Source organism: Palaemon carinicauda, chromosome 40 (assembly GCF_036898095.1).
Source record: "Palaemon carinicauda isolate YSFRI2023 chromosome 40, ASM3689809v2, whole genome shotgun sequence".
NCBI classification, from domain to species: domain Eukaryota; kingdom Metazoa; phylum Arthropoda; class Malacostraca; order Decapoda; family Palaemonidae; genus Palaemon; species Palaemon carinicauda.
This window is the reverse complement of record NC_090764.1, coordinates 62,533,836-62,548,663: the sequence shown is the minus strand read 5'-3', so window position 1 is coordinate 62,548,663 and position 14,828 is coordinate 62,533,836. Positions and strand designations below refer to the sequence as shown.

Below are 14,828 nucleotides of genomic sequence, written 5' to 3'. Positions count from 1 at the left end.
TTACACAAATAAAAGGGTGAGAGATGCATCTAAAGATTATAAATTATGTTCAAAATTACAACTCTGTCCTAAAAAGGTGCTCAAACTGCAGTGAATGTAAGTAGAACACAAAAGGTAAACTGTGCAGATACAAACATTTACGATATTTATACTTTCTTTTTCCTTTATACTTGCATTAGCCTGAAAAAAATAAATGGCATATTAAAAATACTTGTTTCTCTGTAAAGCAAAGACCAATCAACTACTACACATTGATATCCCTACAATGTGGCATCTTCGTAACAGAGAGCCGAAGTCATTACATCAGTTACCAAGGCAACGGCCAAACTGGTTCAAGCATAAACATTGTTCGGAAGGATCCTCTTGCGGAATGGTTGCTTTCAGCATAATGCAATTGATTTACTACTTTTATGTTGACAAAAATTACACAAAGCCTGTTAAAAAGCATTACAATTCAGATCACAAACTGTCCTTTTCCTATTCAAATGGGATAACAACTGGAAAAGTCATGTTAAAGAATGGCTGTGTTAGAACACTGGCAATTTCTAGGTCTGTGAGTTCCTGAAGTGGTTATTGTGAACCAACATGTGGTAGTTTGACGTCAGACTTCGGCTCCCTATTTTAAAGTGGAATTTCAATAATTGTTTTTTCAAAACCCAACCCTCTAACCTTGTATCAAACAAGTCAAAAGACACAAATAGAATTTATTACTTTTACTAACTAATGATTAATAAAAAAGAACAAAGTTTAAGGAGAAAAACTCTGATGTTTCTACTTTGTTTTAAAATAAATAGTAGTTTAGATGTTATAAAATACTGGATTGAACTTTAGTTACTTCATAGTCTCAGAGCATTTACTTAAGCTGCAAACTCTTATTTTATGAACAAAACTTTATATAAATGACTAAACAATAAAAAAAATGCAGTTACGTAGCTCAAGGAAACAAATCTTGGGTACAATACTTATCATTTCTATAAATGAGTTTGACGAGGTCAAAAAGATATTTCTACATTTTTATGATGTTACGCTTGAATAAATAGTTCCTCAGTGAGAACTGAAAGTAGGGGCAGGATAGTTTTATGAGGGTGGATAATCAAGTAATAAAAAACTTTAATAATAGATGAAAGTGAAAGGTCAAAATTGCGCATATGAGAGAAAAAATCTCTGTAAATTCGTCTTCACTATCTACAGTGTTTTGACACACTAAACTAGGTATTTGAATTATCTATTGAAGATAAAAATACTCACTGGAAGAGGTGTGAAAAAATAGTATGAATTAATCAGGATAATGTATATACAAATCACCTAAAAGCTTTGCAGTATAACATAAGTTAAGATCAAGGGGGAGACAGAGAATTAAATGGTGGGATAAGGTGATGGATAATATGGAGAGAAGAGGTTTAGTGGAAAAAAATACCTTTGATAGAGGGCACTGGAGAGGAAGCATTACGCAACCGACCCCTTAATATAGGGATAGCGGTGTGAAAGATGAATAATGAATTGTGTTATCCACAGGAGGTGTGAGGGAAACAGCAGATCTACATAGGCATATCTATGTAAAACATGAGAGTTCTAACCATGATGATGACAACAGTGATATGTCCTTTCATCCTCCTGTCAGATGAAAGAAATGCCAATCTCTATTGCACCATGCATTTACAGATTGAATACATTGTGATGATAGTCAAATAGGAGCCTACAGAAGGCTTTTCCTCTTAAGATTATAATTTTATCAATTTTGAGTATGTTACGTATTCTTGAACAAATTGATTATTATTGTACAGTAAACATTTTACAAATAAAAAAAAAATGGGTCAAGTTCTACAAATAAAATATGTACTACAGTTAGCCCTCAACATTCAAGGGTTCTAATTTTGTCGATTCGGTCATTGGCTATTCAGAGAACCGTGTAACCTATTCAATATAAAATCACCCATTTACTCTCAAGAGTCAATTTTTTCAAACAGACCTTGTAAAGCAGAACAGCCCAATTTTATAGCTAACTCATGTAAACTATTCAGTGATGAACCTTCTGTACAGCAATTTGTAGGTACAGTAGTAGGTTGGCCAGGACACCAACCACCTGTTGAGATATTACCGCTAGAGTTATTGGATCTTTTGACTAGGTGGACAGTACTGTACTACACTGGACCCCTCACTAAGGTTACGGCTCATTTTTCCTTTGCCTACAGATCCCATGGACTGAGAGAGTGACAAATAAGGAGGTATTGAGATGAGCGAGCCAGGAGAGATCACTTTTAAAAGTGACAAGGAGGAGGCAGATGGAATTTCTGGGACATGTACTAAGAAGAGAAAAGATCAACCTTTTGTGCCTTACACGAAAGATAGAGGGGACAAGAGTAAGAGGCCGGCAAAGGAAAAAGGTTTTGGACAGCTTACTGGAGGATGTAAATGAGAATGTAACAACTGGACAATATATATAGAAAGCTGGAGACACGACCAGGTGGAAGCAATTGACAGCCCACGTCGAGGACATTAATCCAAGACAGTGGAAGACCATGGCACAGAGGCTATGACACTACCCAAGACTAGATATCAAAGGTTTTACAGTTCTCTTGCTTGAGGGTACAGTAGGGCACACTATTCTATTTCATTTTTATTCCTCTTGATTTTTTGAAGTTCTTATAGTTGATATATGAAAGATCTATCTTAAAGTTGTAACTGTTCTTAAATTATTTGATTTTAATTGTTCATTACTTCTTGTAGTTTATATGTTTCCTTTTCTTCATTCCTCACTGGGCTATTTTTCCCTGTTGAAGCCCTTGGGCTTATAGCATCTTGCTTTTGCAAATAGGATTGAAATTTAGCTAGTAATAATAATAATAATAATAATAATAATAATAATAAATAATTATTTCATGGCAAGAATACATGCCAATGATTCATTTGATGTAAATAATGTTGGATTCCTTTGCTTTATTCAGATTTTCTACAAACAAAATATGCGGGTACTATTGTAGTCCCATCTTGACAAAAATATATATTAAACATTTTAAAATCTATCATGATGTGGTTAAGATATACAATACATTATTGAATGGGCCTATAATCACATTTTGAATTATGCCGATATTTGAATGACTTCCCACATTTTAATCTGGAGATATCTATAAATGTATCCCATGTTCTTGTAACATCAGACATAGACACTAATCTCTCAAGCATATCAAGTGCTCAAAATAATCCACCATCAGCATTAGCATACGTGCCATCAGCTAAAACACCTTCCAGAATACCTTCACCAGTCAAAACCGTCTTTCTTGTCAAAAGAAATCACGCTGGAGACGTATCACAAGATGTCAAGACTCAGACTATTCAATTATTATTATTATTATCAATATTATTATCATTACTTGCTAAGCTAAAATCCTAATCGGAAAAACAGGATGCCATAAGCCCAAGGACTCCAACAGGGAAAATAGCCTAGTGAGGAAAGAAAATAAGGAAAAACTACAAAAGCAGTTTAAGAGCAATAACAACATTAAAATAAATCTTTCATATCTAAATTACAAAAACTTGAAAATAACAGGAGGATAAAAATTTCAAAACAACAAGAGGAAGAGAAACAAGATACAGTCATACCTCTCTTCATGAAAGAATCAGCTTACAAAATTTTCAAGCTGCGAAACGAGATGCAAATATTTTTATGACTCACTTTGTGAAAAATGTTTCATTTTAAGAAAAGAGATTTGCCAGCTAGGCTGAGAATAAAATAGTCACCCATTACAAAGAGTTGAAAAAAAGGGTTCAGACAACAGAAAATGTAGCTGTAGTTTATAATAGGGGTAACAATAATAGTACAGTACATATGGAACTACATATTTTGTATATGTACAGTATTGTACGGTATGTATTGTATTATTTTCCATTTATCATTATATTATGTTGTAAAAACTACTTAATTTACAGGTATTAAAAGTTAGTTTAGGTATATTGAATGGTTCAAATGTATCTGGCTGTACAGTATTTCTTTGTGGTTATAATGTAGCTTTATTATAGATTTAATGTGGTGTTTTGTAGGGTTTGGAGCATATTAGGCAATTTGCATGTCGGGAATATCGACCTGATCAATCGAAGTTCCCGCCATTTGACTCCGCCTACGACTACGTCAAATTGGAGGGAGCGGAGAGGACTCGCGGGCGAATGAATGTCGTTCAAGACGAGAATGTTTAGAACCAAAAAGAGAAACCGCCTGGTAGGGGAGGCGCTGAGACTAATGAAATCAATTACTAGTAATTTAAGATTAGGAAAAATAACGTCATTCTATTGTAACATGATAAAAAAATCCAATCTAGAAATTTAGGTTCAGGACAAATCGCGCCAAAAAAGTGACATCGGAGGTTGCAAGGCTTGTTCGCTCTCTTTGATCCGACGTCCCCAATCACAGTAAGTCCTATCTAATTGTTCTCTCTCCCCACCCCTAGTGTACCCAGGACGGTTTCCGTGTAGGTCTTGATAGAGTTATTGTAAAGTTTGTATCTGTTAATATTTTGTCGATCCTTGTGCCAGGGGATCAGTGTTATTGTGTAAAGCACGTCTAAGGGTCTCGATAAGGGGTTTATCGAGATAACTTTATAAATGTTCAATTAATTTTGTTGATATCTTGAGTCCGAAGTGGACATAGTTTTTTTTCGGTCACACATGTTCTTGTATGTCAAGTAAAGGTTAATTTTTCATGTTTCTTTCGTATTAGATTATTATTTTTATAATAAAACTTGTTAAAATATAACCATATTCTATTTACTTCCCCGAGGGTTTTGTGAAGTTTGTCCATAAGACCTTGTGATTCAGCCCAGTACATCGGGCTATTTTGTATAAACCGGTGAAATTTCGCCACATTGCATGTGAAATGTGACTCACAACACGAAAAAATAACTTTACGAAAGGCACTCCAATACGAATTAATTTTGTGTTGAGAGGCATTACTGTAGAATAGTGTACCCAAGTTTACCCTCAAGCAAAAGATCTCTAACCCAAGACTGCAATTAAAAGATTCCCAGGCCACCAAACTTCACTTCAAGTGTAGTCCAGCGACATATTGTGGATAATGAGTGTTGCTAGGAGACCAATGTCTATATGGATAGGGTGGAACTTCATTCTGACCAATGATGTTTTTTGACGACAGAAAGTAGTATACATGGAGAACATCAACTTGCCACCAACAAGGATGGATGTTGTTACAGAAACAATGAAGATATCCCAGCATGTAGTGAGAGAATGTTGTTAGGAGATCATTGTTGTTCACTATGATCTGACTGTGGCAAAATTTGCATTTACAAATACAAGCCATAGAGGCACCTAGATTTGACATTTGGCCTCTTTAACATCTCTCTAGCTTTCTTTGGTGCTTTGGGTTACTTGATTGACAGTTCTGGGGGTCCTGAAATACTGACAGAATCTAATGTATTCAGCTCAGGGTCCCATAATGGTTTTATTTCTGGTCAGCATTGCAACCGGTAAGTGTTAATGATGTGCATAACTGCATGAGTATAGCCTGCTATACTTTCATGGATTCTTATATTGCCATTCCAAGTTAAATTTCCATATTGGTACATAAGAATAGATGAAAATGTGAATTATTTTGCCACTTACCTCCAGATTCTCCAATTCAAGAAGTTCCAGGATGATTGTGGTCCTTTACCAGAAGTACTTGTATCTAACATCACTAGACTCCAGAGTCAGCCATCTCAGACAATTGAAATGTCTCAAAACCTCTGAAACCTTCCTTAAGTTTATGTCCAAATCCTGTAGGTACATTGATGTAACCATCAGCAGGGGCCACAGGAGAACAGCAAGGTTTTGGATGATGTATGTCCAGTTGGTACAGTTATCTTTATTTTACCCGTGCCTGCAGCACCAATGATCTTGATCTACTCACATACTCACTTGGTGAATTGTGTGGCACATTCTTTGCCTGTAATCAACTCAATTATATAAGATGAATGGGGCAATATTATTTGAATTTAGTGAATTGGATGATACACATCCCTAGTGAAACAGGTCCTGGCGAATGGAGTGCGGTCTATTAGAAAAATAGAGAAGTCTTTCTCGAGAACTCCAGTTGACATGACACTAGAGCAAACTGCCATTGCTAATGCAGCATCTTGTCAGACTGGTATTACTACATTCACCACATCAGAGGAAGCAAAACAGTATGAATGATCACCTGGGCAGCAAGAAGTGCCATTATAGGGAGGCTGTTCTTGAAGAACGATTTAAAGTCCACTGTTGGCACAGCAAAAGGACTAAAGCATTATCGGGTTAAAAGGGAAAATGACGATCAGCAGGCCCTTGTGAACAACAGAGGGCAATGTAAACCCATTCAACCTGAAAGATAATAAAAATCTACATTTCCTGATAATTGGGAGAAGTGTACTAGAGGACATCAAGAACAACTTGGTGCAATGCACTGAGACTGGGCAAGTTTGATGTGACTAGTTTGTAAATGGCTGATTTGGAGATCCTTTTAGGTTTGAACAACCAATACCACAACGCAAAATCAAAAACTTTGCATCCATTGTAGTCAAAAGTAAAATCAGCATGGGTATTATGGTTTTGAGTTGAAGGGACACTACACACTGGCTTGGACACCCTCTCTAACTGAGCGCCATCCAGAATGTTGACCTGGAGCTGGTCTTTACTTACCCTCTCACACCCGTTCCTCTTTCATTCACACATGTCGATGGAAGCATCAACAAACCAGATAAGGCCAAGCTCCTTCACAAGATTGAAGGTCTGGTGGACAGCACACCCCCACTCGATGAGATGGATACTACCATAATCTATTGCATGTTCTTGCTGCATACACTGCATAATATACCATCAACATTTGGGCATCTGGCCCAACTAATCTTCTGCCAGATATGCCAGATGTCTTCTCATCGAATACATTTGGTTTGTGACACCTACAACACCCCATCTATTAAAGATGTGGAACACTTAAGATGAGGAAATGGTGATGTAACTAACACCATAGAAGGACTAAAAGAGAAGTATTCGAAAGATTGGCAGAAGTCTTTGCGGTCATCAGCTTTCAAGACAGCATTTTTTTGCCTCCTCCTGGCAGACTGGACCAAACACACTAATACAAATATCCATGCTTGTCACAGAGTCTATCTTGCTCTTAACAAAGCATGGTACCACTTCATTTCCAGGGATAGAAAAAATCTGCTGAAAAGAGATCACAGCTTAACTGTCTCCACGAAGAAACTGATACACGGATTATGTACCATCTACATCACATCTTAGAAGATAACAGATGTTATTCAGTAGTCATCATAAGTTCAGACACAGATGTACAGTATTTAGTTTCCTCCTGTATCAAGCTGCAAATTACACGAATGCCAACAGCTTCACTACATGGATGAATGTTGACCTTTGCTGCAGCAACACCAGTAGACACATTAACATCTCACAAGCCTTGATTGATGCATTACCGGCATCGCATGCCTTTGCTGGTTCAGACTACATATCATCACTCATGAGCAAAGGAAAGCTGAAAGCCTCAGAGTTGATTATCAAGCATGACAGTTTTAAGGAAGCTTTTGCAAACCTTGGGGGTAATGCACTGGTTTCCCTTGAAGGTTTGGCTCTCTTGTGCATTGTATGGTTTACCCTAACTCAGTAGCATCAATGATGCTCAATTACCTCTTTTCCTGTAGAAGTATGTACTGAAGTGGAATGAAGAGTCTTTAGAAAATATTAAAGGTATTAATCTGAGCAGCATGCCATCATGCTCAATAAAATTTACAGAAACAACTATGTTGCTGCCATGTGGAAAAAATGCCAAACTTCCTCAACCATGCACAACTCAAGCTGGGGAACATGGGTGAAAACCAGGCAGCAACTTGTATGCTATTGACTGGTTTGATGGAAGCCGAAATCCACAAAGTGTGGTTCATCTTCTCAGTGATGATACAGAAGCTGACATTAACATGGATGTGACTGATAATCAAACTCGGTTTGACCCAGTGACGAATCTGACTTTGATGTGGGACAGTAAACTTAGTGTTATCATGAGGTAAATAACTTAGTGTGTGACTCACAGTGTATACGGTGCTGATAATATGACACCATAGAAATATAGAGACCAGCATACTAATGGACCAAGGATTATCTAAATATTTCATAATAATGTCAAGTGTAATGCTGTATGATAGTATCAGTAATCATACTCTTATTGGTATAATTCAAAACACAATACTTTGTTTGCATACTTATTTGTCAAATAAGGCTTTCTCATTTGCATTACAGACATCTGAAAATCATGATTTGATAATGTTCAAAATAAACACACTTTAAGAAAGATGGAATAAGTTCTTTCAATTGTAGGTACAACAACATGTCAGCATTTCATTTGTAGAAAATCTGAAGAGACAATTACAGAATTTCACTTCTTCTCAACAAAGCAATCCAACATTAGTCACACCAAATAAATCATAGGCAGGCATGGTCAACATGGAATAATTATTTCGATGTATAATATACATTTAAATTAAAAAAAAATAAGAATTTAAACTGATATGTTTTAAATTGCAACGGGACACAGAGAATGCTCATTTTTACATCAATTTCTGAAGAAATGACTACTGTATCGCTCTTTGTAAGAAATGGATTTTTTAATTTCTGAGAAAATTCTACTACAGAGACAATTGTCAGACCTTTTGTATTCAAACACATAAATAAAACCCTCCAAGCTTTGTGATTACTTTGTCTCTTCAGTATCTCAGTAATATCAGTTCTGATTGGACCTCCTCCAGATTGTTTGCTTGTTACTGAGCATCGAGATGTCTCCATCTGGTTTTCTTAGAAATTACTGCATGGAGTATGCACAGGCATTGCTCCTGGAAGTTCATTATACACAGTCCCTTGGTGTATCATGTCTGGGGTAATACTGTGATTTAAATAACCATTGTGAAAAGTGCATTTCCCTCATGGTACCTCTCAGAGGAAAGCAAGTTTCAATGGCTGCTTATCAAGTTAATAGTTCAAGTGATAAAGGAAACTTGCTGTTGCCTCAGGGACTAAGTCAGAAAAGGCTAGGCTACTTGATTGTAGTAGGGATGACGACGGTAATGATACACCTCAACCTTTACACTTAGTTCACATAATCAGCAAATTTTCGATAGCGATGAGCTTCATAACCTCTTGACGTCGCAAGCTTCTTTTATTAAAGTTGCTAAGTCCAGTAAATCCTCCCTGAAAACAGTATCTCTGGTTCTATTTGCTACATTGCCAACCTAACCTAACTCACCAAGTTGATTCTAGGGTTAATATTGTTTCTTTCAGCAAATGTTCTGAAAGTTCACTGCACATTAAATTCAAAAGGCTCTCACAGAGTCTTGAATTACTTTAGATACTTCTGCTTTTAAACCCTTGCATGCCACAACCCTAGATGTCTAGGCTGAGAGGCAGATGACTGAGTGGGTAGTCTGGATCGTATCCCTTCACTCGCTAAAGTAACCGCCCCTGAATTATACCGCATTACATTCCCTTAAATCTTGTTCAGGTGAACAATGTTTTGACTAAACTCAATCGTTTAAAGCATGACATTTGGTATTGTGTTCTGTTTGCTTGCAGGCTCGGCCACTAGCTCATCACTGGTTAATTCAAGCAGGGTAAATGTAAGCCCTAGTACAATACGAACAAAATGAGTCCTCTGTGCACATGTGCAGCATCTCCCACATTCACTAAAGTTATAAACAAACCAGGAAATCTACTTATTTTCCTTTGGTTCAACCAATAACACAGGAAGATGAAAAGAAAGAAACATGGAGGCAACCTTGAAAGTGAGGGATTTTCTCCTTATCAATACTACATAACTTTATTGCTGAAAAATACCAGAATAAGTTGAGTAAGGCAAGTTTGGTGGCTTCTTATTCTTCCAAATCTGCAAGGAACAGCTTATTCCTCAGTTATCAACTTTGTGGAAGATTGAATTGATAAAGAGTATTGTTGTCTCAGATTCGGAAAAAGGCTAGCAATGTGGTTTCAATTTAGTCATTAAGCCTTCTTTAATGAAGAAATATACTTTACTAACTTAACTTTTACTTTAAGGGCTGCTTATCTGGTTCTGTACAGCAAGGGAACCCTACTCTCTACAGAACCTCCCTGGTGGTTTGTTGATGTTCATTTGGGTGCATTTAACATTTCACAATGTCTATTGCTTATCTAAAGCATATTTATCATATTAGTTTTCAATTTGATTTCCAGTCTTGATCCCATCATTACACTTCATAAACAAGAATCTTTAAATTCACATCTTACAAGTTGGTTGACTTAAGAGATGCTGTTTCTGGATAATAAACTTGGGAGTGTTCTTGAATTAATTTACTTAGCAGTTTTTATATGTGCTTACTGAGTTTTAAAGTTTTAATTGGCTTCCTGCTGGATTAGCTAGCATTCTTGCAAAGGGAAAGAAATTGTTTTAAAATAAATTAAGACCTATCGTCCTTTCAGATTGTGTTAAGTGTTCATTAAGTTTTAAGTTATCTTCCTTTATATGTTTGTTAATTCTTTGCCCAAGGAAAGCACTGGATTTTAAATACTGTTGTGAAGAGTGCAACATCCTAAACAGAACGACTGACACTAGTTTTCATAACAGCCGAGAAAGCAAGCCAAATTAATGATGTGAAGAGAGATTAGTTGTCTTTAGCAAAGTGGATGACAATATGACATACCAATACTGTAATCTATTTTCAGTGAAATTAGTGATGAGTTGTTAGATCTCAACTTACTATTCTCAAATTCCTTTGTTATTTTCAGAAGACCAATTAGTCTTTGCTTGTGTAAACTGAGTCTGACTTCCCTGACCAGTTGTTTAAACTAAGCTAACTTCCATATTTGTATCTAGTGGTCGTAATTAAATAGTGTTGCTTCAGCAAGGGTTCTCAATGTACACTACGCCTTACAAAGTCAAGGTCCTCTCGTAAAGTCTTGTATTCTTCAACTACTTTAGATCCTTCTACTTGTAAACCCTTGCAATTCTGTAAACCTAGTCACTCTATTAGACATCTAGATTGTGAGGCAGAAGATCAAAGGTCATTTGGATCCTTATATCCCTACACTCACTACAGCAAGCACCATTAAGCAACAGTTCTTTTCGAGTTGGTGTTTCAGATCATAGATACTTTCAAAATTTTATTTAGTTGATCTTTATAAACATTTCGTTAAGGGCGTTATATCAACTGAAGATGGGAGATCATATCACCTACCTACTGTGATTGAAGTCCACCATTCTCTTTCCTAAGCTTTGACTGTTCACTTTTTGTATGAATACTAATCTGCAATGCATTACTAATGTCCATTATCCCAACTTGATCTGCAATTTCCCCTAATTTACTATCTTCTTTTCTCTGATTCTTTTAAATCTATTTTAAAATTTTCAGTAGAAACTAATTTGATTTGTTCCATCAGAAGTTTTTCTGGATAATTTTTATTATATCAATGATTCTTACCATCGCTTTAATGATCAAAGTCACAGACTTCCCGATCTCTAACATAAATCAAAATTTTCTACCCCACACTCTCCCCTTCCCCTGTGATGCCCGGTCGACGTAATAGGTTGCATCACAAGGCGCGCACACACACACCAATTGCATATTACTGTACAGCCAAGAACTTCATATAATCTATGTCACCCACTTAGGCTGGCCTTTTTGGATTCAATTTAGTATTTTGAAAATGAGTAATCTAGTTGCAAAACATGAAGGAGTTAAAAGGAATGTTTGTTCGGCTTTCAGATAGATATGTACCAAATTGTTTAAAAATCATGTGGCAGTATGAGTTGAGTTGATACAATAAAAGTTATTGATAATAACCAAGTGGATAGTGGTAACAAACAGGAATGGGATTCATAGTTCCATTGTTAATAAGGTAGATGGTTAGAGGCATATGCTAAGAAAGGGAAGGAGGGTGGAATTAAAATGAAAGAATATGACTAGTGATTTGATAGACTAATCTAGCCTAACAAAGCTTGAACTTGCACAATACACAGGGTGTGAGGAAATAAAATATTGGAGAGAAAATTTGAAGGGTTATATGATATGCTAAATCACATACTGTATGTGAACATGTATGGTAATATATGATTATGAAAAGTAAAATGTCACTTTCTCCAAAGTGGAAAGTATTTAATCAGATGACCCTACCAGTAATAACTTGTGCATCAGAAACTTGGAGCCTTAATAAGCCTTAGAACATAAGCTAGTTACAACTCAAGAGCTTTGGAAAGAATAATGATGTGCATACTAAGAGACAGAGAAAGAGCAACCTGGATACGAGAGCAAACTAAAGTAGAGGATATTTTAACAACATTTAAGAAAAAGAAATGGACATGGGCAGGACATTAATGAGAATATCAGATAATAGACGGACATTAAGAATAACAGAATGGGTCGCTAGAGATTGCAAAAGAAGGAGGAGAAGCCGGGGAAGGAAGAGAAGACGATGGATTGATGAAGGAAGAAAATTTGTAAGTGTGGACTGGCATAGAAAGACCATAAACAGACACAAGTGGAAGAACATGTCTGAGACCTTTGTTCTGCAGTGGACTAATAACGGCAGATAATGACGATGGTAATACACAAAACAATTTCAAAACTACAGTACGTGTTAGTGTTCTGAAATGCAGTTATAGCTTATGATACTATAAGACTGATGACAGGGATAATTACAGGTGACATTTAGCAGCCACTCTTCAAAGAGAATAGAGTATTTTCTAATCAGATCCAAAGCAACTTAAGGAGCTTTCCTACTTGCTGGAATCCAACTTAGCAAGGTCTTACTGTACTTGCAAAAGGACAAGATTAGTAAACTACAACCCGAGTACAATAATAATACATAATGTCTTGTTTCAATCATTTGCACAAGTCTACCCATTCTCTGAACCAGATACATTTTCTCTTATCTTTGGTTCAGGCTTCTTTCATTAAATGCATATTTCATAAAAGAAAACTAAAGGTAGAAAAATCAGACTATGTAGATCTTTGACAGAGTTCTCTTGCTTGAAAGGCACACTATTCTATCTTATTTCTCTCCCTTTGTTTTTTTAGACTTCTATAGTTTAAATATAAAATATATACTTTGATTTTTTTACTGTTCTTGAAATATTCAGTTTTAATTGTTCATTACTTCTCATATAATTTAGTGATTTCCTTATTTCCTTTCTCATAAGGCAATTTTTCCCTGTTGGAGCCCTTGGGCTTCATGCATCCTACTATTCCAACTAAGGTTGTAGCTTAGCTAGTAGTAGTAGTAATAATAATAATAATAATAATAATAATAATAATAATAATAATAATAATACATACAAACATATAATAATAATAATAATAATAATGATAATAATAATAATAATAATAATAATAATAATAATAATGATGATGATAGTAAGGAAAAAAAAACAGAAACATTAATTTGATGCTCTAAAATGTCCTGTGTATTATACACCTCTAATGTTTGTTATTCATAAGTCACAACAGTGTGAAGTAAACGAAATCTCTGCTGCTTAACAGAAAAACATAATCTTACTTGTTTGATGACGGACAAGAAATGTGCAGAAGAGACGTTTCATCCTTTTTATCATAATTAAATAAAACCTGCTACAGTCACTGGGTATGATAATTTGATGAGTGATGACTTCAGCACCTCATCATTAGCATCATCTTTATTATTATTATTATTATTATTATTATTATTATTATTATTATTATAATTATTATCAGCTAAGCTATAACCCTAGTTGGAAAAACTGGATGAAGCCTAAAGGCTCCAAAAGGGAAAAATAGCCCAGTAAGAAAAGGAAACTAGGAAATCAATAAACTGTAAGAGAAGTAATGAACAATCAAAATATTTTAAGAACAGTAACAACATTAGAATAAATCTTTCATATATAAACTAAAAAAACTTACAAAAAAACAAGAGAAAGAGATATAACATAGACTAGTGTGGCCGAGCTGACCCTCAAGCAAGAGAAGAAATGATAAAAATATCTTTGTTATGAGACTTCACCTGTTGAACATTATGATGAAAATTCTTTTAATTAATTTCAATTACTAAATGCTTCCATTTAACATGAAATTATGTACATACTAGACACTAAACAATATTCCAGTAGAAATTCACCCTAAAGCCTATACCACCATCAATCTAAAGCTTCAATTTGATACGTACCTTTCGACGAGTAGACATGGATGCTATGTTAGTAAGAACAACTGCCTGAACTTCACGGTGAGACCGCAAGAGTCTCACCAACGCTCTGGCTACCTGGGACACTTCCGATCTTGGGGCTATGTGCTGATATAGTTGTGCTACTGCTAAAACCACCTGAAAATTAAGCATTGGTTAAAAGGACAGAAAGATAAATAAAAATGCAAACTACTGTATGTATCATAAAAAAAATTTATTCTATCGATGTTATATGTCTTATACAAGGTAACTATTTGAGATTAAGCATGATTTAGAGAACATTATAAAATAATATGGTCTGTATAATAACATGAAAAATTGTTTCAATAATGATATGAGAAATTCAAAGATAATTTGTATTTTTCCCTAACTAATGCAAACCTGTAGTTATTTATTGTGAATTATCTTTCGGCAAAGCTGGAAGGTAGCCATTAGACTACAAGTGCGAGGAGGCAACCCTGCCTAACCACTTAAGGTTGAATACTGGAGTCCAACCTACCAAAACCTTTCCTCAAGAAAGTTAACTGTAGAAGCTCTGAGATTCTTTGATGAAAGGACGTAATCATGCAGTAATGGTGTAGAGGCTGAGTTTGGATTCGTTCGAATTTTAGGGAGACCCA

At 35.5% G+C, this 14,828-nt stretch overlaps 1 protein-coding gene across 2 annotated transcripts in view; it reads right to left on the bottom strand.

Moving 5' to 3' along the window:
• Nucleotides 1-14,828, bottom strand: part of rb (adaptor related protein complex 3 subunit ruby) — a 262,024-nt gene that overhangs the window by 115,351 nt on the left and 131,845 nt on the right. For both annotated transcript variants that reach the window (XM_068363804.1, XM_068363805.1), the window contains exon 8: nt 14,194-14,346. In XM_068363804.1, coding sequence (XP_068219905.1) covers nt 14,194-14,346 — 153 coding nt within the window. The remainder of the gene's footprint in view (nt 1-14,193; nt 14,347-14,828) is intronic.